At 42.0% G+C, this 26,871-nt stretch overlaps 1 protein-coding gene across 7 annotated transcripts in view; it reads left to right on the top strand.

The window, feature by feature from the left end:
- The window catches only part of IQCK (IQ motif containing K), a 136,179-nt gene that overhangs the window by 34,285 nt on the left and 75,023 nt on the right, over positions 1–26,871 (top strand). For 4 of the 7 annotated variants that reach the window (XM_036076036.2, XM_036076034.2, XM_036076033.2 and 1 more), the window contains exons 5-7: positions 1,173–1,225; positions 1,362–1,439; positions 22,979–23,063. In XM_036076036.2, coding sequence (XP_035931929.1) covers positions 1,173–1,225; positions 1,362–1,439; positions 22,979–23,063 — 216 coding nt within the window. The remainder of the gene's footprint in view (positions 1–1,172; positions 1,226–1,361; positions 1,440–22,978; positions 23,064–26,871) is intronic. The other 3 variants (XM_036076040.2, XM_036076035.2, XM_036076041.2) reach the window with 1 other exon arrangement.

Below are 26,871 nucleotides of genomic sequence, written 5' to 3'. Positions count from 1 at the left end.
AATGAAAATTTAGTTGAAAAACCAAATGACACTTATTTCCCCTTACATATCAGGATGTTCAGAGTAGGTCAGGCCCAAGCTGGTACAGAGGCTTAAGGAAGTCCTCAATGGCCCAGGCTCCTTCTAACCCCCTGCCCTACCACCCTTAGCATGTGGCTTTGGCTTCATTGTTGAAAGGTGCTGCTCCACTTCCAGACACACATCTGTGTTCCAGGCTGAAAGAAGTAGAAGGAAACTTCAAGGAAGAGGGGACAGCAGAAATTAAGAAAGCAGGACTTTTGCAGAAGTCCATAAGACCTGTTCATTTCTATCTCATAGGGCAGAACTGTGTCATGGCTATCCCTTGCTATGTAGGATGCTGGAAAATACAGTTTTTCCCCCCTGTGGGCTGCTTGTCAATCAGGTTTCTGTTTATAAGGATGAAGTGGAGAGTGGCTGTTGGGTGGACAACTGGCCAGGTTGGCCACATTGGCCATTGGCGCTTGCATGTTTGGCTTCCACATCAGAACAGGGTAGCCAGACCTGAAGTACTGCTGTTCTGAGGATTTGAGCAGACAGGGGGAGGGCAATAAATACAGTTATTCAGAATTAAGGTCTAGATTTTTTTTTAAAGATTTTATTTATGTATGTATTTTAGAGAAAGAGAGAGTGAGAGCAGGGGGAGGGCCAGAGGGGGAGGGAGAGGGACAATCTGACTCTGCACTGAGTGAGGAGCCCTACACAGGGCTCAGTCCCACAACCCTGAGATCATGACCTGAGCTGAAATCAAGAGTCAGACACTTAACCAACTGAACCGTCCATGTGCTCCTCAAGGTCCAGATTTAAATAAAATCCTTCTGTGACAATTCCAAAAGCATGTAGTAAGTCTCCTACTATATGCACTTTTATTAGTCCCTGCTGTCAGAAAATATGCTTGTCCAAAGACTAGAGAAATGTCTTCAGAAGTCTTTGCATCGCCCCAATTTACTGTTTGTTGATATACTTATAAACCTCATAAAAGGCTCATGCATATTTCACCTAACACAAAAAATCAGACGAGATCGGGCGCGATCAGGGTGGTATGGCCGTAGACCAGCTAACACAAAAAATCAATTAACCTCTCTTCCTTTGTCCTACTCAGACATGTGGACAAAGAGTATAATTTAATTCTCTCTTCTCTCTTTTCTCTTTAGAGAAAAAGAACCAAATTCATTGCCTGTGATTTTCTGACCGAGTGGTTATACAAGTAAGTTTTGCATGTCTTTGAATATTCAATGACCCTAAGGATTCAATAGTGTTAATTTGCAAGCAGAATAGCAACAATTGACTTGAATTTTTGCTTATTGTTTTCTTGTCAATCAAACATATGGCATCGTTACCAGTCAAAATCCAAAGAGGATAGGGGAGGCTTTCACAGAATTCTTCTCCATTCCGTTTGTGGACCAGTGGCTGAAGCATCAGTAAGTACCAACACAAGGCCTCAAATAATTTATTCCTATTTTAAGATTGTGTTAATGATAGTTTTCTCCAATCCAACTAACTCATGTAATCCACCCAGGACTCCAGGTCAGTTATATTTGTGGCTCTTGTCTCTAGTTATTTTCAGTCTAGGCTAAGAACATCCTATCCATGTGGTGATTATTCAAGAAGCACTTCAGAAATAAAGTAGAAAACTTTTAAAAATTCTTATCCTAAGTAATTCATCTCTCCATTATCTCTCCCTCCCTCCCCACCCCCTCTCAAGAGGTTATGTCTCAAGAAATATGACTAAACTTTTCTAAATATTAATTTTTAGTTGTATGCATCAATTCTACATTTAAAATATTAGAACATGACAGATAAAGTTAAAACTGTCTTTGACCATCATTCTAATATGAGTCTTCTCTCCTCACAAAAGTAATCAGTTTAGTCTGTAGTGCATCCTTCCAGAGTTCTTAAAATTGGTTGTTTATGTAAAATTAGATTATATCATAAAAATTAGTAGTACTATTTGCTGCTGTGAGTGAATTTTCATCAGTGTAATGGTGATGATGGCAAATAACATTTATTGAATGCTTGTGTCATTGTTCTCAGCATTTAACACTAATAAACTAACTTGATCCTCATAACAATGCCATTAGCAGCCCTATTTTGCAGATGAGGAAATTTATGCATTATTCTGCAACTTGCTTTTATTTGACTCAAGTATATGCTTTTGAGATCTAGCCCTGTTGATTCAATTACATCTAATTCATGCCTTTGATGGTGTTATATTTCATTTCTAAATTTGCATAATGCACTCATTCATACAATAAATATTTATTGAGTACTACGATGTGCCAAACATCATTCTGGGTGCTGGCGGTAAAGCATTGAACAAAGTGGCCCCAAATCCCTGCCTAAATGGAATTTATATCCTAGTGAGGGATGACAGACAATAAACAAACAAGTGCTATAGGGAAAAATAAAGCAGAGAGGGGGGAATACAGAGTGTTGAAGGGGCTTAATTTTTGCATAGGGTGGTCAAGAAAGATCTCACTTGGAAGATGACATTTAAGCAGTGGTCCACTATTTTAAGGCATAGGTGGAAGAAAGATAGGTCAATTTAGAGAAAATGATATATATTTAACCTGTTGCTTTGAAATGTTTTCATGCCAGCCCTTTGCAAGAACAATGTCAGGAAACTGAGGCATTAGAAAATTAAGTGAGCCGGGGCGCCTGGGTGGCTCAGTCGTTGGGCGTCTGCTTTCGGCTCAGGTCATGATCCCAGGGTCCTGGGATCGAGCCCCACATCAGGCTCCCTGCTCAGCAGGAAGCCTGCTTCTCCCTCTCCCACTCCCCCTGCTTGTGTTCCCTCTCTTGCTGTGTCTCTCTCTGTCAAATAAATAAATCTTTAAAAAAGAAAAAAGAAAATTAAGTGAGCCTTGCAAAACCACATATTAAACCAAATAAAAGACCTTAAATTAGACACTTAACCCTCAAATGACACTTTTTGTTTTTTACTTAAATTACCCTTCTTGAGAATGCCAAGTTGAATAGACTCTTGACTGACTTTCTTAATTTTGAGAATTAAATGTACCCCAGGTATTACCAGTTTTTTAAAGAGTTTTTTAAAAGTGATCTCTACATCCAACGTGGGGCTTGAACTCATAACCCTGAGATCAAGAGTCGCCTGCTCTACCAACTGAGCCAGCCAGGCACCCCATTACTAGTTTTTTAAAAATCTGAGTTCAGCTACACATTGAAAGGAGAATGATATTGGAAAACCTTGTTTTTTTATTTAGCTTCTAAACCTATGCCTAATTTTGCCCACCATGAAAATGGAAGGCCCATAATGTATTGAGTATAAATGATTAATAAGTGGAAGATTTGCATGTTTTTCTAAGACCAGGTATTTTCAGTATCATTCTCCAAGTTGTTGCTTTGCCTTGAAAATGAAACGTTTTCCCACTTCTAATAACCAATGAGAAAGAATCTTAAAGATATGAGAACTTCTCTAAAGAAGAGTCCTCTCAAATCCCTAGTCATTTATTATACAAATATCTTAATTTAAAATGGTTGCTAACTTCTGCTGGCAGCTCATATAAATATACTGAGAAGTAGCCAAAGCAATCATTTCACTTTAACTCCACAAGAACAGAAACGTAAGAGCTCTCACCTTAACTGGCATTTGTACTCTCTATTTCCATAACCTTCCAAAGAGATGCCAAGAAGCATGTTAAAACTTTAAATTATATTAATCTAATTTGATGTAATTATTTATTGAACACCTCCCACGTGCAATGCACAGAGCCCGGTGTTGTGGAATAAATTGAGATGAATCAAATATGCCTCTGGCTGTGGGGGTGAGAGAGACATGTTTACAACTAACTATGGTTCCTGTAGTGAGTGTTGTAATATAGGTTAAAGCACTGAAGGGAAATGGGGAAGCACAAGACCATTCACAGACCCTCCTGACAGACCTGGAGCCAGCCCAGTTGAGGCAGTGGTCAAGCTGGTTGGTGTCCAGATTTGGTTTTGAGAGGCAAGGACTCAGGTGCTGTATCCTTCTCAAAGATATTTTTGACCAGATGAGTCAGAGACAAGTAGGAACGAGGGTAGGAGCTGGGAAACAATATCTAATCCAGGTTTTTGAACCTCAGTACTATTGACAGTTGGCACCAGATAATTCTCTGATGTGGGGCTGGTGTGTGCATTCTGGAATGTTCAGCAGATTCTCTGGCCTCCACCCACCAGATGCCAATAGCACCTCCCTAAAGCCATCACCATCAAGAATATCTCCAGACACTAGCAAATGTCAGAGGTATGAAGGGTTGAGTGGGGCAAGGAGCCAACAAAGTAACCCCAGAGGTTGAGAACCTCTGACCTAATCCAGTGGGTTTCTACCCTGGCTGCACTTCAAAGTCATCTGGGGAGCTTTTGTTGCCTGGCTTCACCCAAGACTTCGTAAATGAGACCTATTAATTCAGAGTATTGCCTAGGCATTGTTGTTTTTGTTTTTTGTTTTTTGGTTTTTTTTTTAAATAGCTTCCTGGGTGATTCTAATATATAGCCAGAGTTGAGACTTCATCCCTACAGCAGAAGACATGCTGTGTCTGAATAAATAGTATAATTATATTATACTAGTAATAAATAGTATACTTGAGGTAATAAATAGTATAATTTAGTCATCGCTCTGCTAAGCACTTTTACACGTATTACTCATTTAATCTTAGTGACAACACTAAGATGTAGGTACTAAAGCTGAAAAGAGCTGGGAAGTTGCAAATAAAGTGAGGTAGGTCTTAGGCAAATATGGTGATTGTTGGGGGCACAATAAATGGGCATTTTGGATAGGGCTTAAAGGTATAGATTGGAGGAAGATGAATTTTGAGGGAAGACTATGTCAGTGTTTTATAAAGGAAGCAAAATATAAACTAGCACTTCGTGCAGCTTTGGGTTGGGCTTAAGAGCATGAGCTCTGGGGACAGACAAACCAGCATTCAAATCTCTATTCTACCACTTATTAGTCTCATGACCCTGGGTGTTTTAGCTTCTTTTACCGTGTAACAAAGTACCCCAACATTTAGTGGCTTGAAACAATAAATACTTATTATCTCACAGTTTCTTTGAATCAGGAATTCAGGTGCAGCTCAGCTGGGTGCTTCTGGTTCAAGGTCTCTCGTTGGCCATGGTCAAGGCGTTGCAGGGGCCATAGTCTTCCGAAGGTGTGACTGAGCCAGAGGAGCCACTTTCAAGTTGGCTTCCCCACATGGTGGGGGCTGAAGGCCTCAGTTTTTCTCCACATGGGCTTTTCCATGGGCTGCTGAGTGTCCTCACAATGTGGTGACGCCTCTTTCAGGATGAGAGACTTGAGACCAAGAAGGAAGCTGTAGGGCCTTTTGTGACCCAATCTAGGAAGCCAAACACCTGCCCTTTGACCACATTCTGTTAGTTAATTAGCAGTGAGTCTCTAAGTACAGCTCAAGTACCACGTTCAAAGGGAGTGTGACCTAGGCTCCACCTTTTGAAGGGAGGAGTATCAAACCACGTGCAGACATATTTTAAAAGCACCAGAGCAGGTCACTCTGTAAGCCTCCATATCCTCGTTAATAAAATGTTTAGTTAGTAAAATTAGGAAGACACAGCAAAATGATGCACCTACAAATGAAATCGCAAACAGGGCCAGCCAGTAGTAACATACGGTTTACTAGTGGCTACAATCGCCATCAAAGGACACTGTGGACTTAGGAAGAGAGATACAGCGGAAAAGGGTACTCAAGGCCAAAGGCAGGAAGGTAGGAGAAGGCAGGACTTGGTCCAGGCCACAGGAAACCAGTGTAGCTGGCTCACAGAGCATGCCAAGGTACAGGGATGAGATAGGAGATAAGGCTGGAAGGGAGTTAGAGGGTGGATTTTGGTTTTCAGTAAAACCAATGAAGTTTGGGCATTATTCCATAAGCGAGAGAGCATATTAAAAGATTTTGGAGCAGAGGTGTAATGTGAGGAGGCTGTTTTGGCAAGATAACTCCCAAGAATGCAGGGGATATGTGAGATGGGGAAAACCTGGTTACAGCCCCCAGGTCTTGAACTGGGACAACAGGAATGGAAAAGGAGGTACCTGGGATGGGTAGAGTGGATGGATGCACAGGATGAGTTTGGGGGTGGAGAAGAGGTGTGCCTGAAAAGGCGAGATTTGCTGGGCAAATGGGAGGCCCATGATAGAAGCGAAAAGACCTCGCCAGCAAAGCAGGCTCAAGGATAAAGAGGATTTCTATCTCAGTCACCTTGAGATTGAGGTGCCTCTAGGATATCCATATTGGCAACATTGGCCTGAGGCTCAGAAGTGGGGTCTGGAGAGAAATGTTGGTTTTGGAATCAAGGTTCCCATGTCAGATGTACAGATCGAGCTGAGATGGCCCACAGCCAAACTTTGGAGTACCCCAGAGTTGGTTCCAGAGGTTCAGTGAAGGAGGCACTTACTCTAAGTCACGTGGTTGACAGTGGTGACCATGGCTAGTCTTCTAGTTGTTTGCAAAGCAAGTCAGTGTTTCCACTTAGATTTTATGTTGATGTGAATGACCAGCAGGGAGGGAATAGGAAGGAGTATATTAGTTTTCTATTGCTGCTGTAACAAATTACCACAAACTCGGTGGCTTTGACAAAGTTATTATCTTATAGTTCTGGAGGTCAGAAGCCTAACACGGGTCTCCCTGGGCTAAAATCAAGGTGTAGGCAGGGCTGCATTCTTTTCCAGAGGCTCTAGGGGAGAACCCATTTCCTTGCCTTTTGTGGCTTCTAGAGGCTTTCTGTATTGGCTGATGGTGACTTCCTCCATCTTCAAAGCCAGCAACGTTGCCTATCTCTGATCCTGTGTCTTTAGTCACATTTCTCTGACTCTCTTTTGTTTCCCTCTTCATCTGTGAAGGAGGACTCCTATGATTACAGTGGCTCACCTAGCTAATTCAGAACATTCTCCCCATCTCAAGTCTTTAATTTAATCCCATCTGCAAAGTCCTTTTTGCCGTTGTAAAGGTAACATGAGGTTCTAGGAATTACGATGGGGACATGTTTAGGCGCCATTGCCTACCTCAAAGGGCAATGGAGAATATGGGAAAATTGGAAGTCCCTCACTCATAGGGATCACCTACATTTTCTTGGGGATCACTGACATTTTGAAATGGTATTATGGGTTTTGCAAAAATGATACATACTCAGAGAAAAAAGTAAAAGCAAACAGAAAAGCAAAAAGAAAAAGGTACAAATCACCTAAGAGCCCGCCTCCCAAATCTAACCATTGTTGACATTTTAGTGAACTTCTTTTCAGAGACTTTCCTATGTATGTATACACATATATTAGATATAAGAAGATGTATGTGTTCCTCTGAGACCAGAACTACGAGTGAAAGGAGATTTGAGGTAGAAGGGGAAAAGTTGAGCAAGTTCATGGTGGGTCCTGTCATTCTGGTTGTTTGTGTAGGTGTGGAGACATCTGCTGAGAGGGAGGCCCAGGCAGGTTCTGGAGGCTTGTGGGGGACAGAGGGGGTGCTGCAGCAGCTGCCATCATGGAACTGATAGGGAATCAACCAGGGATAAATAGGGATGGCCCAGCTGATGGCCTGAATTTGTGGTGCATATAAACAACCTGCTTATGTGATTATCACCAGCAACCCTCTGCAACCCTGGAAAGGGGGTGGAGAAAACAGATGGTTGGGTAAAATCAGGGTTGAAGACTAGCAAAGCTAATATAGTGAAAGGTCTAGACTGGGCCTAGGGGATCTTAAATAAAGGGAAAACATGGTTAACTTTTCTAAGTATATCTTGGGTTTTTCTCAAAAACTACCATATTTTTTAAATTCTGTTAATGATTTAACAACCAATTTTCAGAGAGAGAAACACTACATTATGTGTTTACTTTGGGAGTAAAAAATGTACCAAACTTGGAGACACTAAAATGGGGATGGTAGGGGTCCATATGGTTTTTGAAATTTCAATAGGTAGATCTTTTTTTTTTTAATTTTTTTTTAATTTTTTTATTGTTATGTTAATCCCCATACATTACATCATTAGTTTTAGATATAGTGTTCCATGATTCATTGTTTGTGCATAACACCCAGTGCTCCATGCAGAACGTGCCCTCCTCAATACCCATCACCAGGCTAACCCATCCTCCCACTCCCCTCCCCTCTAGAACCCTCAGTTTGTTTTTCAGAGTCCATCGTCTCTCATGGTTCTTCTCCCCCTCCGATTTCCCCCCCTTCATTCTTCCCCTCCTGCTACATTCTTCTTCTTCTTTTTTTCTTTCTTAACATATATTGCATTATTTGTTTCAGAGGTACAGATCTGAGATTCAACAGTCTTGCACAATTCACAGCGCTTACCAGAGCACATACCCTCCCCAGTGTCCATCACCCAGCCACCCCATCCCTCCCACCCCACCCCCCACTCCAGCAACCCTCAGTTTGTTTCCTGAGATTAAGAATTTCAATAGGTAGATCTTATTTGGATCATAATTCAGAGAAAGAAAAATTAGGAGGCAATTGGAAATTTGAATGCTCAATAAATAGTTGATGATGTAAAGAGTTATTATTCTTTTACTTAAGGTATGATAATCATTTCATAGTCATGATTAAAAAAAGTTATTACCTTTTAGAGAAACATGCTAAAATATTTATGAATGAAATATGAAATGATATGATGTCTGTGGACAGGGGTGGGGGGAATGACATCGAATAACTGATGTGCAGAACAGTATAATTGAAACTGATTGACGGTGACATGGGTTCATTTTTGTTTTCTGTCTACTTTTTTATATCTTTGAAATTTTCCACAATAAAAAATTAAAAGGAAAAGAAACAATGAGATTTTTCAAAGCTCCTCGTGACCGCTTGATTGAATGATGGATGTGCCGTGGGCAAGGAGGTATCTATTAACTGGCAAAGTCAACCAGGAGGGCTGAGGGGTGTTCTTCTCCACTGGAGGTGACTGGAGTGACAGACAGTGGGGGAGACTGAGTTTTCATGCGATCATACTGAGAAACTCAAATGGTATGAAAGGAAAATGGCCCCAGGACAAGGAGAGAGTAGCAAGTGTGGACCCAAGTGAGAAGCCTCATGGTGCTGGGGAGACCTTGGTCACCCTGAGACCTGGCTCTGAATGTGCATGACTCACCAGCAGTTCCCTTACCTCAGCCTCATTCTCCCTTCACATCCTCCTCTGATGCCAAACCCACTTCTCCCCAGCACCAATGAGAAGGAGGGTTAACATGATCAGAGCCTTGGGCTTGCCCTAAGAACATGGCACCAGTAGTACTTTTTCTTTTAATAAATACTTTTTCTGTACAGCAGGGTAAATCTCTTAGGCTTTGCAGGCCACATATGGTCTCTCTTACAATTACTTCAACTCCACCATTGTAGCATGAAAGCAGTCATAGACAGTATGTGAATAAACAGGGATGGCTGGATTCCAGTACTTTATTTATACAAATAAGTGATGGGCCACATTCGGCCCAGGGGCTATAGTTTGCTGAGCCCTGTTCTGGATACCAGTAATCTTCTCAAATCCCAGTCTTGCATAAGGACTAAAAATATAAATACATGTGAGTAAGTGGGAAAGATGGAAGGATAGAGGAGGTTACGATCACAACAGGAATTTGGAAAATTGAGATATGACGGTCTTCAGGGACAACGCATTCTAAGATGTGGCCGTTCTATTGAGTGACTGACACAAGGGAAGACGGGGGTCATGGAATCATGAGGACAGGAGGCCATGGTGTTAGAGGTGTCATCAGTTTGAAAAATGGAGTATCTGAGAAGGCTGGTGGGGGGTGGGTTGGAGAAGATGACAGCAAGTCAAATCTGGGAGCCGTCAAGCGTGGTGTAAGAATGTCCTAGAGGACAAAGTGGTGGCAGTGGAAGTGTAGGGGTTAGGGACTTGGGCTCTGGAATCACACCTCCACCTTCCAGACCAAGCTTCACCATTTCCAGCTGTGTGTCTCTGGGCAAAGATGACTTCATCTCTCTCAGCCTCAGTTTTTTCATCTGTAAAATGGTCTTTCATCTAAACAAAGCTAAATCTTTACCTAAGAGGAATTCTGGTGCCAACTATGAAGGGGCTACCATTTTTCCAGTACTGGTACATACACAGACAGCTATGTTGCAGCTATTTAAAGGGAGTTATTTATTTGTTCATTTATTTAGCTAATATTTATTGAATGCTGAAATGTGCTCTAAAGTTACAAAGCAGACATACTCATAAGCTGGTTGGCTACTGTTTATTGGATGCTTACTCTGTGCCATGGAAATTTGACACAATTAAACATGATCCCTGTCTTCATGGACAGTTTTTGTGTATAGTTGGATTGCAGTATGCGTGTACTTAATTTATGCTAATTCAATGGTATGCTTTGGGGGAAAGAAAGAAAGAGAAATACGATTTTTGAAAATTTAAGCAGTCCCCCTTGCCATTCCACTCTGGAGGTACAGCATAAATAGGGCACATGACTCGGCTCTTTCCTTAGTTGTTCCCAGTGTTATGTGCCCCTCGTAACATGAGCAGCTCATAAGGCAACTGCTTCCTTCTATTTGTCCATCTATGTGTCTGTCTACCTATGTAACAACCTGCCAACCAAGCATTTATATGGTGTTTACTCAGATACTATTCTGAACAATTGATAACTAGGACCTAATTTAACTTGGGTAACAACCCTACAGAGTAGGAAATTTTATGTCCCCCTTGTATTCGTCAGGCTATGTTAGGCTAAGTTGCAGTTATAAACAGCACTGAAATACTCAATAACAGCTTACTTCTTGCTCGTACAAAGACTGATGCAGGTTGGACAGCCCTTTTGTTTATAGTTATTTAGAACATATGATTTTTGAGGTCACTGAAGCAAAGAAAGAAAGGAGGAGGCACCCTAGTTCTTAACCTTCTCAGTCTAGAACGTTCTTAACCCTCTCGCCTCTCCTCACAGAGCCTGACCCCAAACCAACTGGGAGGGAGGCCGAGATCCATAAGGGAACACTGGATAGTCCATGAATACCAGCTGTCCCAGTGACAGCCGTATTTCAGAGAAAGAAATGAGGCACAGGGATAACATACCTGCCCGAGGTCACAAGCTAGCAAACAAGAGTTGGGATTGAACCCAGGCAGCCTGGCTGCTGAGTCCGTGCCGTTAAGAGCGGTTAATCCATCTACTCTTAGATCACCTGGTACTTAGAGTGATCAGGGCTCAGATGGGGGGAACACTGGCATGTGACACTAACTGAAAGATGCTATGGGTAATTTAAGGTTTGCTAAGGGGAAATTTTGACATCTTATGTGCTGATTTCAGAGTGTAGCTGCCGTGGAAGATACAACTCTGTATATTATGTGTGTGTTAGCATTTATTGCCTCAGAGAACCCCACCTACCAGCCTGGGGAGCCATCTAAAATGTGAGTTTGGCTCTATTTTAATGTTCTTGGTAAGACAAATTCTACGAAGCCCAGCTGTCTTTGTTGCTTGATGTCATTATATTGTCAGATCACAGCTGGTTAGGATCATTTGTCACGGGTGGCTGCCAATCGCTTTTCACATAAATGCTGGGCCTTTTGCCTACAGGTTCCCCATAATTTAGCATACTCTTCACTCTGTCCATCCCTTCGCAGTTACCCATTTCTCTTCCGTGATTTTTTTCTTTAAATAACTGCATTTTATGTAGTTGTTTTATATAGACATCGACAACCCTTAAAATTTTAGGTTTATAAAAATAAGATTTATCACATACAAAATAAACATGTTGTTAAATAAACTATACGGTGAAAAGGAAATGTTTAAAATCAAGGGTAATCATAGAATTAAATAACTCTAGACCCAAAAATCTTTCAAAAGGATGTTTCACTCCAGAGGACAGGAACACAACTTTTATTTTCTTTTCTAAATTATTTTGTAGTTTTTCATATTGTCTACAGAGTTACTTTAAGAATTAAAAACAATTACAAAACAAGGGGTGCCTGGGTGGCTCAGTCAGTTAAACGTCCGACTCTTCATTTCAGCTCATGATCTCAGGGTGGCTGGATCAAGCCCTACATCAGGCAGTCTGCTTAGGATTCTCTCTCCTTCTCCCTCTGCCCCTCCCCCTGCTTGTGTGCTCACGTTCTCCTTCTCTTTTTCCTCTCTCTCAAAAATAAATAAATAAAATCTTAAAACAATTACAAAACTAGAGGGTATTTATTCTACCTTTTTAAATTCCATTTACTTGCTTTTTCTGGTAAACGTTTATGCTTTTCCCCCCTCTGCATTGATTTCCTCCTTCTGGTTACAGAACTCCCCGTAACTGGAAGGATCACCTGTCTCCCATTCTCAGTCTGTGTGGACAGGGAGCTGATTCCACCCCTGGCTCTGGGCTGGGTGTGTGACCCAGGCCTGGCCAATCAGAGCAGTGAATCCCCTTGACCACTGCTGTTGCTCCCAAATTGGTTCAATCACCTGTAACCCCAAGATTTTTCAGGAAGCAACCAGGAAAGGTTTTCTCTCTCTTCCTCTAGACTTGGGAGCTTTGAGGTCATAAGCCTTGAGCTGCAGAGGGGCAACCACCTGAAGAGGCTGCACCTGAGATAACAGCAGAACTGAGAGGCAACCAGAGCCTGAGTTTCTATGGCGTCGTTTTGGGCCTCTCTATATGGCCATGCCTAACGCCAACCCTACTCCTTAATTAAGCCTTTTTTACGATTTTTAATTTTTTGCTTAAGCCAGCTTGAGTTAAGTTTCTAATACTTGCAAATGAAAGAGTCCTGACTTATACGTGCTCCTACATGGTATTGCCCCAACTACCTGCCAGTATTCTGAATTAGTCAGCTTTCTCTAGGTTCTGTTGCAGTAACAAATAACCCTCAAATCTCAGTGCCTTAGAATGGCAAACGTTTATTCTTCACCCTTTTTTATGTTAGCTGCATGTCACTTTTGGTTCTGCTCCTTGTCCCCTTTCATTCTGGGACCCAGGATGAAGGAACAGCCCGTTCCCTCACTCTCATGGCAGAGAGAGAAGAGCAATGGCCAATCCATGCAGTGGCAAGCATTTCTGCTGCTCACATTTCATCGGCCAATACAAGTCCATGGCCAAGCCGAATAGCAGTGCTGTGGGGAGGTTGACACCACCCCAGGCAGAAACTGCAAGCCCTATGGCAGAGTAGAGATGCACAGTTCTCTTCCAGGGAAAAGAGTAATAATTGGGACCAATAATGCAATCTACCGCATGCTTTAATCAGAGCTCTATGAGGGTGTTTTCTTCCCTACCTTTCAACGGTGGTGGATTACATCATATTGCCTGATGGCTTTACTCCTATTTATGAATCTGGCATTATCCTCTTTCGCGGTATAGAATCCTGACTCAACCAGCCAATCAGAAACAATGCAACTATTTGCTATGATATTGAGAACAAGAAAAATTTCACTTTTTATTTTGACGCAAAGAATTGGTCAGATTCATTTGCAAAAATAAATCACTAAATAAGCACAAGGAACAAAAGTGCCCTGCTGCCTATCTGGTCCCATGCCCCTGGGGAGAAGACTCATGAAAGACATCATTAAAGCTGAGACCTTCAATGAAACAAAGATTGTGTTTTAGAAAAGAAAAGCTTGCTTTGGGTGAAATGTCTTTTCAGCTAAGTTCTACCCTTAGACGAAAAGAGAAAAATCACAATACTTTCATGTCAGTAAAAGGTATCTTATGACCAAAAGCTGAGGTGAAAACAGAAGTGTCACTGTGCCATTTGAGGACAAGCACCAGCCATATGATGGTGTGTTTGTGTGAAAGTTAACAGTAGGAATAAAAAACGCTCGTGCCTTCTAGATGGCACAGGAAATAGCATGCGTGTTGCACTAAAGATCATAATTAAATGGCACAGCATAAAATTTGCTCTCATGCCCTGTCGAAAGGAAAACATCTTTTTTTTTTTTTTTAAGACAGAGTGCGCAAGTGGGGAGGAGCAGAGGGAGAGGGAGAGAGATAATCTCAAGCAGGCTCCACATCCAGCACAGAGCCCGACATGGGGCTCAAACTCATGACCCCAAGATCATGACCTGAGCCAAAATCAGGAGTCGGATGCTTAACCAACTGAGCCACTCAGGTGCTCCAGGAAAAATTCATTTTATTTTATTTTGTCTTATAGACAGGTAACTTAAGAGGCCAGGAGTCTCATAAGGATAATAAATCATCTTTGCTCTTTATATTAGCATATAGGAAGGAAGGAGAGCTGTTTGCTGAATTCAGGACATGCTGGGATGCATAAGTCCTCTAAGCGCCTCTTTCTTGCTGGAAGTTTGGCATGTGGGTGGCCCTTTCTCTGCAGGACACAGTCCTGCTTCCTTCCTTCCTTCCTGTTGTCTCTAGGGGACTATTTGGGAATAAGCTCAAGGAGCCTGTGGGAAGTAGCATGGCCGACACATCTGGGTTCCCAAGTGAGCTCTGCCATTTATTAGTTGGTGTATTAGTTTCCCATAGCTGCTTAATAAATTACCGCAAAACTGGTGGCTTAAAACAACACAAACTTATTCTCTTATAGTTCTCTTATAGTTGGAGGCTAGAAGTCCAAAACCAATTCATTCTTTAGCCTCTAGAGGAAAACTTGTTTTCTTGCCTTCTCTAATTTCTGGAGGCTCCCTGTATTCCGGAGGGCGCATGACCACTTTGCATCACCCTGACCTCTGGTGTCCATTGTCACATCTACTTCTGTAAATGTGGCATCGCCCTCTGCGTCCCTCTCACAAGGCTACTTGTGACTACATCATTGGCCCACCTGGATAACCCAGGATAATCTCAAAATTCTTAACTTAATCACTTCTTAAAAAGTGTCTTTTGCCATCTAAGGGGACATATATATTCAAGAGTCTGGGGATTGGATGAGGACACCTTGGGAAACTCTTACACAGCCTGCCATGGTCAGGCAACCTGGAATAATCCCTTCACAAGCCATGCTCCTCTCTTCTGTTACTTGGGGATGGCATTGCAGGGTGGCCATGAGGTTTAAGATGGTATCAGAGTGCTTTGTCACAAGCAAGAGAAATTTAAAGGCTACTTAAGGAAAAGGGTATATACTGGAAGAAAAAAGGTAACTCACAAACATGAAGGAAAAGGTAAGGACCTGGCCTTAGAAAGCAGATACAGGGATCCAGGAAGCACAGACCCATGTTTTCATGACAACACTGCCAGGAAGAATCCTCTAGTCTCTACCAGTCCACTCAAGATTCACATTCTAGGGAAACAGCATCTGCTTGGCTAAGCTTGGGTGTCAGACGCACTCCTCGGTCATGGGAGGGCAAGGTGCTGTGACCCACGTTCCCCCCAATACAGGGAGATAGAGCTGTCAAAGCAAAATCTGAGGGCTGATACCACAAGAAAGGGGAGAGTATGATGAGCAGAAAAAAATTAAAGATATCCATTGCAGAGGGCTCATAGTAGGTGTCCAAAGAATGACCGCTTTCATTTTATCCTTAATCTTAGGAGAATAATAGTCACTACTTCAGCAAATGAAATGTGAACAGCAGAATAACCAAGCAAGAGCAAAACCAAATATCTGCTCTGCCACTGATAAATCCTGACATTAAAGAAAGTTCTCTGTTTTCTTTTCTTTTTTTTTTTTTAAGATTTATATATTTATTTGAGAGAGAGCTCGAGCAGGGGGAGGGGGAGAGGGGATGCAGACTCCCAGCTGAGCAGGGAGACTGATGCAGGGTTTGATCTCACCAGGAGATCATGAACTGAGCAGAAACCAAGAATCAGATGCTTAACCAACTGAGCCATCCAGGCGCCCCTGTTTTCTTATCTATAATAATATTCATTCTTCCAGAAATATTTATTGAATGCTTATTTTTTTCCAGGCACTTTTCCAGGTACTGTAGATAGAGTGGAGAACAAGAGAAAGAAAGTCTTGGCCCCCATAAAGTTTACATTTTAGCGGGAAGACAGTCAGTGAGTAAGCTAACAAACAAACATACTGTATAATGTATAGAAGACCCAGGAGCTCCGAGGAAAACTAAAGCAGTGTAAGTGGATAGAGCATCCCAGGGCTGCGGTGAGGCCTGCTGCTGTTTAGAGAAGCCAGGGAAGGTACACTTCTCGAAGGAGGTAACATTTGCACAGGGGCTTGTAAGCCAACCTTACAAAGATCAGAAGGAAGAGTGTTCCAGGTGAAGAGAACAGCCACTCTGAAGGCCCTGAGATGGGAACAGACCTGGCTAGTGACACCAGAGGGGATGAAGGAAGCCGAGAGAATGGTAGGAAATAAAGCCAGACAGGCAAAGCTAGGCTGTGCCCAACTTGGGTGGGTGGGCCTTTGGGGACCATGGTAAAGAGTATGCTTTTACTTTATTCCTCTGAGCGTGACAGAAAACTATTGGAGGGTTTTGAGCAGAAGATGAAGGGAATCTGATTTATCTTTTAAGAAGATCACTCTGGGGGCACCTGGGTGGCTCAGTTGGTTGAGCGTCCAACTCTTGATTTTGGCTCAGGTCATGATCTCAAGGTCCTGGGATAGAGCCCCACGTCAAGCTCCGAGCTCAGCAGGGAGCCTGCTTGAGATTCTCTCTCCCTTTCCTTCTGCCCCTCCCCCTGCTCACACATACATTCTCTCTCTTTCTCTTTCTCTCAAATAAATCAAACTTTTTATTAAAAAAAGATCACTCTGGCAGCTGGCAGGGGAGTTGACTGAAGTCAACTCTAACAGTGCAAGTGGCCAGTGGGGGAGCCTAGCGCAGGCAGGCAGATGATGGCAGCTTGGAGTGTGGGAGGCAAGAAGAGGTTAGATTTGGGATATTTTGTTGGAACCAAGAAGACTTGTTGATGGATTGGATGTGGGGTGAGAGAGAAGTCAAGCATGACTTGGAGATTTCAGGCCTGAGCAACTGGCTGAATGGGGAGCCAGTTACTGAAATGGACTGGCAGAAATGAGAGCTCTGTTTGGAAAATTTAAGGGCTTTACGGAAAAATGACAACTTTGGGGGAATAAAAATACGAAGCTTTTGGGACCCCTGGGTGGCTCAGTTGATTAAGTGTCCAGCTCTTGGTTTCGGCTCGGGTCATGACCTCATGGGTCATGGGTTGGAGCCCCGCATCAGGCTCTGTGCTCTGCAAGGAGTGTGCTTGAAGATTCTCTCCCTCTGCCCTTCCCCGTCATGGTCCCCGCTCCCGCCGCCGCGTCCGTGCTCAGGCACGCTCTCTCTCTCTCTCTCTCTCTCTCTCTCTCTCTCAAATAAATAAATCTTTTTTAAAAAATATGAAACTTCCTTCTTATTTTTTCCCCCAGTAACTGCCCTACCATCTCACAGTGGATCTCCCTTCCGTCTGGGAGGCAGCCCTTTAAATAACTTTTTGGACAAATTCCATAAGTTCATATCACTCTGTTTTCAGACTGTCTCATTTCACTGGATTCATCCCATTTAGTTTTAAATCTTTAGTCCTCAGTCTCATCCTAGATGTAAACCTCGTCTTCCCCCCCCCTTTCCATAGCTCCAGCCACAACTGTCAATGATTCAGGGGTCCCTGAACTTTGAACGTGGACAAATTGCCTCTCTATTTTCATTAGCCTCTAACTGAGATTTAGCCTCACTTTTAATTATGAATGTGGGCAACAAACCTCAGGAGAGTCCACAGTACCAGTGTCTTCGTCACTAAGAGCAATCAGATTTTTTCACCTCCCAATCTAGTTGTTGCAGTGATCCTGAAATATCATTTACTCTCGTCACTTCTTCCAAATAACAGTAGTTAATTGACCTGCCATTAGCTCTTCTGACTTACTGCATACTCTAGAGGCACATATATTATTATATCACCAACTGGGTTTTTAAAAATATTTTGAAAACTGTATTGCAATATAATTGGTTTGCTTTGAAACATTGACTTTCATATTTTATTAAATATTATCTAGAGAAGAAATCCAAACTGCCAGCGTAAAAAGGGACCCATGACACAAAACAAGTTAAGACCCCTGCAAGTGATTTGGAAGCCGTGAGGAGGGAGGTGGTTTGCCCTTCCCATACACCCACCCTTGCCCAGGCTCACGTTCTGGAGCAGGAAGAGGGAGAATGGGAAGGAGGCAGATCTCCTTCAGGTTTTCCTTGAGTCACATTAGAGAAAACATGTAATCCATTAAAAAGAGACTAAATGGCACAGCACTCTGGGCATGTTTATCAAAGCGCATCGAGATCACAACCCTGATTTTCAGGATGGTTATACCTGCAGGGTGGGCTCCTGGCCTTCTCGCATCATTAGGTGAGCTCTGTTGACTGGACCCATATGCCGCTTCCGATGATGGGCCTGGTACAATGGGAGTGGATTCTGTGTTTAACTTAGGAGGGTGATTCAGCTTGATGCTGGGGTAATAACGGCTTGTCGGTCTCCTAGGGTGGAGTTAGTGAGGGGGCGAAAGCCAGATCACATCCTAGTAACCATGGTTTCTAAACACACTTTAAGGCTGCTGGAGAGTAATGTAGCTGGCTCTCCCCTACTGGTTTTCAGAGCTGTTCCTCACATCATAGAAAAGAGTCCTATGAGATTCTGTCCTAATGGCTGGTCACCGTATATCTGGGTGCCCCATTCCAGATAACCTCTGTTGTACTTCTTCCAAATATTTGAAGTTTATTACTCAAGACTGATGCCTCTAACAGAATGTTTGGGAAACCAGTTAAGGCCGAGGGCAGGGACTGGATAATCTCTTTTGCTGTTTACGATGGGTAGATGTTATCAAATACTAGGCCCTTGAAAGGCTGTATAAATGATGGTTGATTTAGGGCCTGTGTCATTTTGTAAATGGCTTTGCATCAGGATTGTGCTCTCATGTTCCAAGAAAACAAATTAATCTCTTACCTAATGAAAAGCGGATAGAATTTGGATTCTAAGATTCAGTTTTCAATATAAAGCAAGCTTTTCTCCTTTCTGCTTTATTCTGTTTAAATGCCACTTTGGGATGGTCCCTCTTGTTTTAGAACTGGATGCAGAAGTTAATAAAGACTTCTCAGATTCCCTTGTGTATTTTGAAAGCATACTGTGTATCTTCTTTAGGTCCTGCAAATCTTTTACTTAGCACCCAAAAAGGAGGAAGCAATTGTGTGTGTTTATGCATACACACAAATCAGAAAAATAAATTCTCAGAATTATAGCATCAATTCTTATGATTCAAATACATTTGATTCACATTTAAGAAAAAAAGAAAAGGGGGGCACCTGGGTGGTGCAGTTGGTTGAGCATCAGACTCTTGACTTCTCCAGTCATGAGCTCAGGGTTATGAGATCAAGCCCCACGTCAGAGCCCACCTGAGATTCTCTCTCTCCCTCTCCCTCTGCCACTCCCACTCATGCTCTCTCTCTAAAAATAAATAAGTCTTTAAAAAGGAAAAAGGAAAAGGACACGACTAATGAGCATTACCAGTAAGACAGGCGTTGGAAACATACTCAGTGGTTCTATTTTGCCCATTGAAACATGCAAACCTGTCTGCTCTGGGGAATCCCTTAAAGAGGGAGCCTCCGCTGCTGCCTTCTCCTTTGATTGACATGGCCCCTTGTCCCCCTCCCGAGTTCCCCAATGATGAGCGGTTGCCTCTACTCCATCTCTATTTTTATTTGATCTGAAGCCAGTTGCACTGATTCCAAAAGAGAGAAAAGGGCCTGACGTGGCTTCTATCCCTTCAAGCTAGCCTGATGAAATGATTGATAATTCCCAGGGACTACTCTCAGAAGATTAAGTCCTTTTCATTTGGCCTGATTTACACTGGCTCTCTCATACTTATTCTTGGTTTGGGAATGAGACAGCACCCCATTATTTAGCCATGAAAGCAGGGATGTCACTAAAGGTGGCCTCATATTACTGCTTAAAGGCCTATTAGAAATCTCATTTTGCTTTTTGGAGATTCATTATGATGCAAAGCCATTCGGGGTTTCATTACTGGTGAAAGCCCTTTGTCAGGCTGGCCGAGCCTGTTGTCCCAAGATTTGCAGTTCTCCTTTCCTACTGCTATTCCAAAACAGGAATACTGTTACTTTGAGGATTTCATGACATCAGTAGAAAAAAATATACTTAAGGCAGGAAAATTGCCACTGAACGGAAAGGCGCCATCAAATCTCCCCTCAGATACAAGTGACAAACTCCACTTTGTTCTGCTGTCCTGACATCAGATTTCCCTGTGGAACGTCAGACAAATGAATACCTGCCAAGTTATTACTGTAAGAATTAATGAAGAGGGCATTTTCTATGATTACATCTCCCCCCCACACCAGTTTTTTCTTCTAGGCAAATGACTGTGTTTTCTTCTATTAAACACGCACAGCTGCGAGACCCTGAATTCCACATCAGTGACCTTGTAAGCTGCCTTCTCTTCTCCTTAGGCCACTCCCTGTGCTTCCTGGGTCAAAAGATTCTCAGCAGGATATGGTCACTGACCATATCACCTCACATGAATGAATCACCTCACACCTCTGTGCCTCAGTTTCTTCAATCTAAAAGAAGGATAACAATCGCTCATTACTCATATTGTGAGGATTTAATGAAATAATGTATGGAAAGTGCTTAGGACTCTGTGCCAGGCAGAGAGGCTCATTCCACAAACATTTATCAGGTACCCACTAGAAATGGTATCCCTACCCCTAAGGTTCTCCCTGGCTTTGATGTCTTTGATTCTGGAATAATTCCTAAGCGTTGGGACTACCAAGAGGAGCAAACACAGGCCTGGTCTCTGCCCTCGTGGAGCTTTCAGTCCAGTTGAGGATTGGGGCATTCATTAGATAACCACACAGAGTTACATCTCTGAATTGGGCCAAGGACTAGGAAGGAAAATTACACAGAGCTCCACTGGGTCCTAACCTAATCAAAGAACACCTTTCCATAATCAGAAGAAAGAGTGAGAGTGAACCAGGAGGAAGAAGTGTCAGCCCTCTCACCTGCTACCTTAAGGTTTTGAACCCCTACCATAGGGCAGACGGGGCTCACACCCTGAGCATGGCTTAGCAGGAAGAGCATAGGCTGGGTTTCAGTGCCCTCTGGCCCGCCCGCTGGGTGTCTTTAAGCAGCAACCTGCACAGCTCTACACAATGCCCCGGCTGGGGGTAGGGGGATATTGGAGGCACAGGAAAGCCCCTCTGCAAAGACCTTGAGGTGGGAGGGCACTTTTGAAGAGATGAAAAAGGACAGCATGCCTGGAATATAAGGAGCAATGCTTATAGGAGGGGAGTCCAGAAAGCTCTTAGTAAATATCAGCTAGTATTAGTGCATGATAATGTTAGTCTCGTAAATCCATTGCCAGCACACCAAGGTCTCCTTAGAAACACCAAGGTCTCTCTAGAAGCCATTGATTTTTAACTAGTGAAAGAGAATTACTTCAGGGATGTGATTTGTTGGTGTCACACAACTGAGATTCCAAGAATAAGGACAATGGATGAGTACAGACATTTAATGTAGAAAGCAGGCCTCCAGCAAAATGTGAATGCTCTGTTGCAGCCCAGAGAGCCACATATTAGGCAAGAAGAAGTGAAAACATAAAGAGAACCAAACAAAAATTTTAAAAAGCCACCACATCATGCAAATAAAAATGGAAACGGAACATTAGGGACAGTTTTCTAACAATGCTGTCATTTTGAGCGTGTAATTATTTCTCCAAAGAAATAGAAGAATCTTCTTTACTTGGTCTCTTCGAAAGGACCTGCCCAGTCCAAGACCCAGAACCTGGCAACAACACCGCACTCCCTTGAAAGGATCTCAATAACCTCAAGATTCTTCTGGGCTTTGATTTCTTTGATTCTGGAATAATTCAAAAGCACATTCATTCATTCAAACAAACATACTATATCAAGGGTGGGTTGTTGTTGTTGTTGTTTTTAAATCAGAGTTTAGAGAGAAATAAAACCACACATCCTAGAGAATCATGCAATGTTGCCACTTAGCTTTGCAGTCTGTGCCAGGCTCCGCATCTGCAAGTATTTGCCCAGTGAAAGTCTGGTGTCAGCCGAGCATTGAGAGGGAAGCCTAGGTTTTAGGATCCTATGAGTCTGGGCTCAGATCCCAACTAGGCCATCTACAAGCTGTGTGACCTTGGGTAGGTTACTCAACCTCTCTGTATGATGGGAGTTACTATAAACTCAAATGATGGCTGTTGTTAGGGAGAACTCTGAGGCCAGGGAACTTAGGAACCCCTCACTTGCAAAGTCATTTCTGGGGATCCTGTCCTGGGAGCAGCCTCCATGTGACCCACATCCTTTCTGAGGTTTATTTCTTTGTACTATATCTAAAAAGGCTTAACTGGGCTTTTCAGAGGTAGCTGTGCTTTAGAGAAACATAAGGAACCAGAATCAAATCATACTTATAAGAACTTGTCAGGAATTAGTATCTCTATGCAACTTTTGGGGGGGGAGAGAAAAGAGCATTTCACCATGATTTTTAAACATGATATCTATGATCAAACATCCCATCACAATCTGAAAAATCCCACAAGAGCAAGCAATGTCAACTGACCCAGCAGTTGAGATATTTTATTGCCTATTAAGATGTAGTAGCAGAACTTAACTTAAAAATATGCCTGAATTCAAGCCACATTAAACTGGAATGCACACACAATTTATCAGAGATAAATTCCAATATTTTTGCCTTGAGGAAAGAGATGAGCTGCTTAATTTCCCTTCAGTAGAAAGGTAGAAAAAGAATCCTTTATTATGTCTCAGTCGTAATGCAGTATTTAAAAGTTGCCCTGCTTTGTCTCCTGTTTTATGTCTATAGAGCCTTATGGAGGTCCCACCTTTTAGGACTCACATGCAGCTTTAACAGCCTGAGCCTTTCAAAGCAGAACAGGCTAACAGTGATTTAAGAGTACACTGGTTAAAAACAAAACAAAACGAATCCATCTTGGATTTTAAAATACAACATGCTAACTCAAGCCTAAACTTCTCTATCAAAAATGGCATTGTTGCTTTCTAAGAATGGAAATGGATGAGGCACTTAATCAGAGAGGCCATTATGTTGTCAAAGGGCTGCCGAGGCTGAAGGATGGATTCTCATGGGCATATGACCATTTTATTGCTTTTCAGTCCCCGGCCGCCGATCCCACTCTCCCTCCTGCTGACAGAAGAAGAGGCAGCTCTGTGCATTCAATCCTTCTGGAGAGCCTATCTGGTAAGAGTCATGTGCAATTATGGCATTTGGTCTGATGGGGAATTTTTGTGATGTGGAGGGCCCATGGGAAAACTGTTAGATGAATTTGAAACAGAGCTATAGTAATAGCTAACATCCAAACCTCAGAAATAGGATTCTCTGCAAAATACATCTCAAAGAGTGATTTAGAATTTTTACCAAAACTTACGTTGCAATTGTCATTAAAAGTACCCTCCAGCCTTTTAATATTGGGTTGACTGGCCTGCATTACCTAAAAAATAATATTATATACATACAAAGAGCAATACCGTGTTCATTTTAGGGAAAAAAAGAAAAAGAAAATTACTCAGGTAGAGCAAATAAAACTTTTTGAGCCACCGAAACTGTTACCCCAAAATAATCATTGCTGGCATTTTGGTGTGAAATTTTCCAAACCTTAAAAATCTTAATGGAGGGCGCCTGGGTGGCTCAGTCGTTAAGCGTCTGCCTTCAGCTCAGGTCATCGAGTCCCACATTGGGCTCCCTGCTCAGTGGGAAGCCTGCTTCTCCCTCTCCCACCCCCCCTGCTTGTGTTTCCTCTCTCGCTGTCTCTCTCTCTCTGTTGAAAAATAAATAAAATCTTTAAAAAAAAAAAAAAACTTAATGGATAGGGTGGGGGATGGGTGAAACAGTTGAAGGGGATTAAGAGTACACTTACCTTGGTGAACACGGAGTCATATATGGAACCATCAAATGGCTATATTGTACACCTAAAACTTATATAGCACTGTATGTTAACATTGGAATTAAAATGAAAAAAAAATAAAGCATAAAAAATTTGAAAAGATAGAATAACATATAAACACGTATCACATGCTAGAAGTAACCTTTTCTTTTGAAACCTGTCTTTTCTAGCCATTGGTTATTCCCAGTTTATCATTATTATAATAAATGCTGTAATAGAGATCTTTGTGCAGGCATCTTTGCACATTTGTCTGGTTGTTTATGTAGGACGAATTCTAGAAGTAGAATTTCTAGGTCAAAAGGTGAGTTCCTTTCTAAAGTTCCTGATCCATATTGTCATGTGGCCCTTCAGGAAGGATGTACTTTGGAAAAATTCTTACCAAATATATATGAGAGTGGCATGTGTATCTCGTGCTAAAAAGTGTACATCCTCTTCGATTTGTTGGCAGAGTATCAATGTTAAGAAGCTTCCAGGTAAACATGAAGCACCCATTCTAGGTAGAAGCATGTCTCCACCCAAGTCAATGGAATGAGTTTAGATTTGATTTCAGGAGTAGTAAATCGCCACAAGGAAAAGTCTCAGTGGATTTATGTGGAGGCCAAAGATGCACGTTGATGCACTCCTCAGAATTACTACAAGAGAAGTAGACTGAAGGGAACACACCAGCAAAGAATTCTCCATGAAGAAGTTAGATTTACTCTAATGAGATACAATTAATAAATCAACAAGCAAAATATTTGTTAAATGACCATTAAATGGGACTGTCCTTGATTACAAGGAACTTCCTACTGTCTCAGGCAATATCGTCCAGTCATTCCACTCCTTTTGTACATGGCACATTCCTGAACATGTGGGTCGAAGTCAGATGTGGAGGTTAAATAATAGACTTGCACATTATAAGGAGCAGTTTGTTCCCAAAGAGTTAAAAACCGGTTATAAAACCCTCTATTATACCCCACGATTTAGATAAAACTAGTGACGACATAGGTTTTCAGCATTTCATACATATTTTATACCTGTGGTCTTTTTCCTTCATAACTGAACATCAGCAGGGTAGCTTAAGTTCAGGGACGCCCAACCAAGGTCAAAGATTCCTGGCTTCCACTGCTTTCTGAGCTCCGCCTTTGTCGTCAGCATATTTCATTTGTAAGACTTACACTTGTTACACTAGAATTAGCCGTTTTACTTTCCCATTTTCTGATCCTTTTAATGAAACTGTAAGAGCGAAATGCAATAAAATAGTGATTTTCAGATTTCCTTTCTTTAAAACAGCAAAGCGCTTTCTTCAAACCAAATCACACTCAGAAGCCTGGAATATAACCAGTATGTTAACAGGAAAAGGGGATGTTCTGTCCCTGATTCTCCCATGCAGTAAGACTTTCACACACAGGAGCCTGTGTTACGGGCAGAGCATAAAAACAGAGAGATCTTTCTCTACTTATCATGGGGCTACATCCTGATAAACCCATTGTAAGCTGAAAATATTATAAGTTGAAAATTCATTTAATACACCTAACCCACTGGACCTCATAGCTTAGCTTAGCCTATAAATGTGCTCAAAACATTTATGTTAGCTGACATTTGGGCAAAATCATCCCCTATAAAATAGTCTATTTTATAATAAAGTGTTGAATAGCTCCTGGAACTTATTGAATACTGCACTGAAAGTGAAAAATAGAATAATTGCATGGGTACAGAATGGTCATCAGTGTATTGGTTATTGACCCTGGTGATCAGCTGGCTGATTGGGACCTGCGGCTTGCTGCGCTGCCTAGGATTGTGAGAGTATCGTATGGCATATCACTCACCCAGGAAATGATCAAAATTCAAAATTTAAAGTACAGTTTCTACTTAAGGCATATGGCTTTCAAACCATCATATAAAGTGTTATTATAAGTTGGGGACTGTCTGTAGTCTATAAGACAGCTGAATTCAGCTCATCACACCAACAAACACTGCCATGTAAAAAGATGTCACAGTGGCTCAAAATTTAACTGGTTATAATACTATCATCACACAATAGCTAGAAATGTTCCTTATGGTACAAAAGATGTGTAGGGGCAAGTGTATGCTGTGTGAGAGTTCAGTTCGTTCAAATCCAAACATGTCCTGTGATATGTATATATAATATATAATAATTATATAATATATAATATAGTATCACAAACATTTCCTGTGATATATTTTATATATATATAATATATATTTATATTATATATATATATGTATATCTGAAGAGTGCCAAGTAGGGGGTAAGATCCTAAGTTGTTGCTAGAAGGAAAGATGTCTGATATGTGGGATGACCTCAGAAGCTTCCACAAAAAAGGAGGGACTTGATCTCATCCTTTTTTTTTTTTTTTAAAGATTTTATTTATTTATTTGACAGAGAGAGACAGAGCGAGAGAGGGAACACAAGCAGGGGGAGAGGGAGAAGCGGGCATCCCACTGAGCAGGGAACCCGATGTGGGGCTCGATCCCAGGACTCTGGGATCATGACCTGAGCCAAAGGCAGACGCTTAACGACTGTGCCACCCAGGCACCCCTGATCTCATCCTTAAAAGAAAGATGGGACATTGGAATATCAGCTGGGAACAAGATGGTATCTCAAGGGGAAATAGCATACACACACACACACACACACACACACACACACACACACACACACATATTATACCACTTTTTATTAAAATGTGTACTGTATAGGGGCACCTGGGTGGCTCAGTTGGTTAAGCGGCCAACTCTTGATTTCAGCTCAGGTCATGATCTCAGGGTCCTGGGATTGAGCCCTGCATGGGGGGCTCTGTGCTCAGCGGAGAGTTTGCTTCAGGATTCGCTCTCCCTCTGCCCCTCCTCAAACTTGTGCACATGCGTGCGTGCTCTCTCTCTCAAATAAATAAATAAATATTTTTTTAAAAAACGTATATTTTGGACAGCTACACACACACACATAGGATAGGAAAATACCTCAAAGGAAATGGAGCGATCTAACAATAGTGGGTCACTTGGGGTGGCTGGGAAAGAATTAAGGAGACCATAGCCTTCTATACACTGAACAAAGTCTTTACAAAGAGAATACAGTATGATTTTCATTAATTTAAACCATGT

Source organism: Halichoerus grypus, chromosome 6, assembly GCF_964656455.1.
Source record: "Halichoerus grypus chromosome 6, mHalGry1.hap1.1, whole genome shotgun sequence".
Taxonomy (NCBI): Eukaryota; Metazoa; Chordata; class Mammalia; order Carnivora; family Phocidae; genus Halichoerus; species Halichoerus grypus.
This window is presented reverse-complemented; position numbering and strand designations above follow the sequence as displayed.